The 302-nt window shown below is 58.6% G+C and overlaps 1 protein-coding gene across 1 annotated transcript in view; it reads right to left on the bottom strand.

The window, feature by feature from the left end:
* Positions 1-241: 241 nt before the first annotated feature.
* Positions 242-302, bottom strand: part of EMH_0008450 (uncharacterized protein) — a gene marked incomplete at both ends in the record, with an annotated part of 477 nt that continues 416 nt past the window's right edge. The window contains one exon of the mRNA XM_013498352.1: positions 242-302. Coding sequence (XP_013353806.1) covers positions 242-302 — 61 coding nt within the window.

Raw genomic sequence — 302 nt, 5'->3', positions numbered from 1 at the left:
CAGCAAGACATGTTGTCTTGCTGCTGCAGCAGCACTTTCTCGTAAGCTGCTGCTGCTGCTGCTGCTGCTGTTGCTGCTGCTGCTGCTGCTGATGGTAGTGGTGGTGGTGGTGCTGCTGCTGCTGTTGTTGTTGCTGTTGTTGTTCCTGCTGCTGCTGCTGCTGTTGCTGCCGCTGCCATTGCAGTTCCTGTTGCTTCTGCTGCAGATACTGGTTATGCTCTTGCCGCTGCTGCCGCTGCTGCTAATGCTGCTGCCGCTGCTGCTGCTGCTGCTGCTGCTGCTGCTGCAGGACCCCCAGCACA

This window comes from Eimeria mitis, genomic scaffold, assembly GCF_000499745.2.
Source record: "Eimeria mitis Houghton genomic scaffold, Emh_scaff336, whole genome shotgun sequence".
In the NCBI taxonomy this organism is placed as follows: Eukaryota; Apicomplexa; class Conoidasida; order Eucoccidiorida; family Eimeriidae; genus Eimeria; species Eimeria mitis.
The sequence above is the reverse complement of the archived record's forward strand: the minus strand, read 5'-3'. Positions and strand labels throughout refer to the sequence as shown.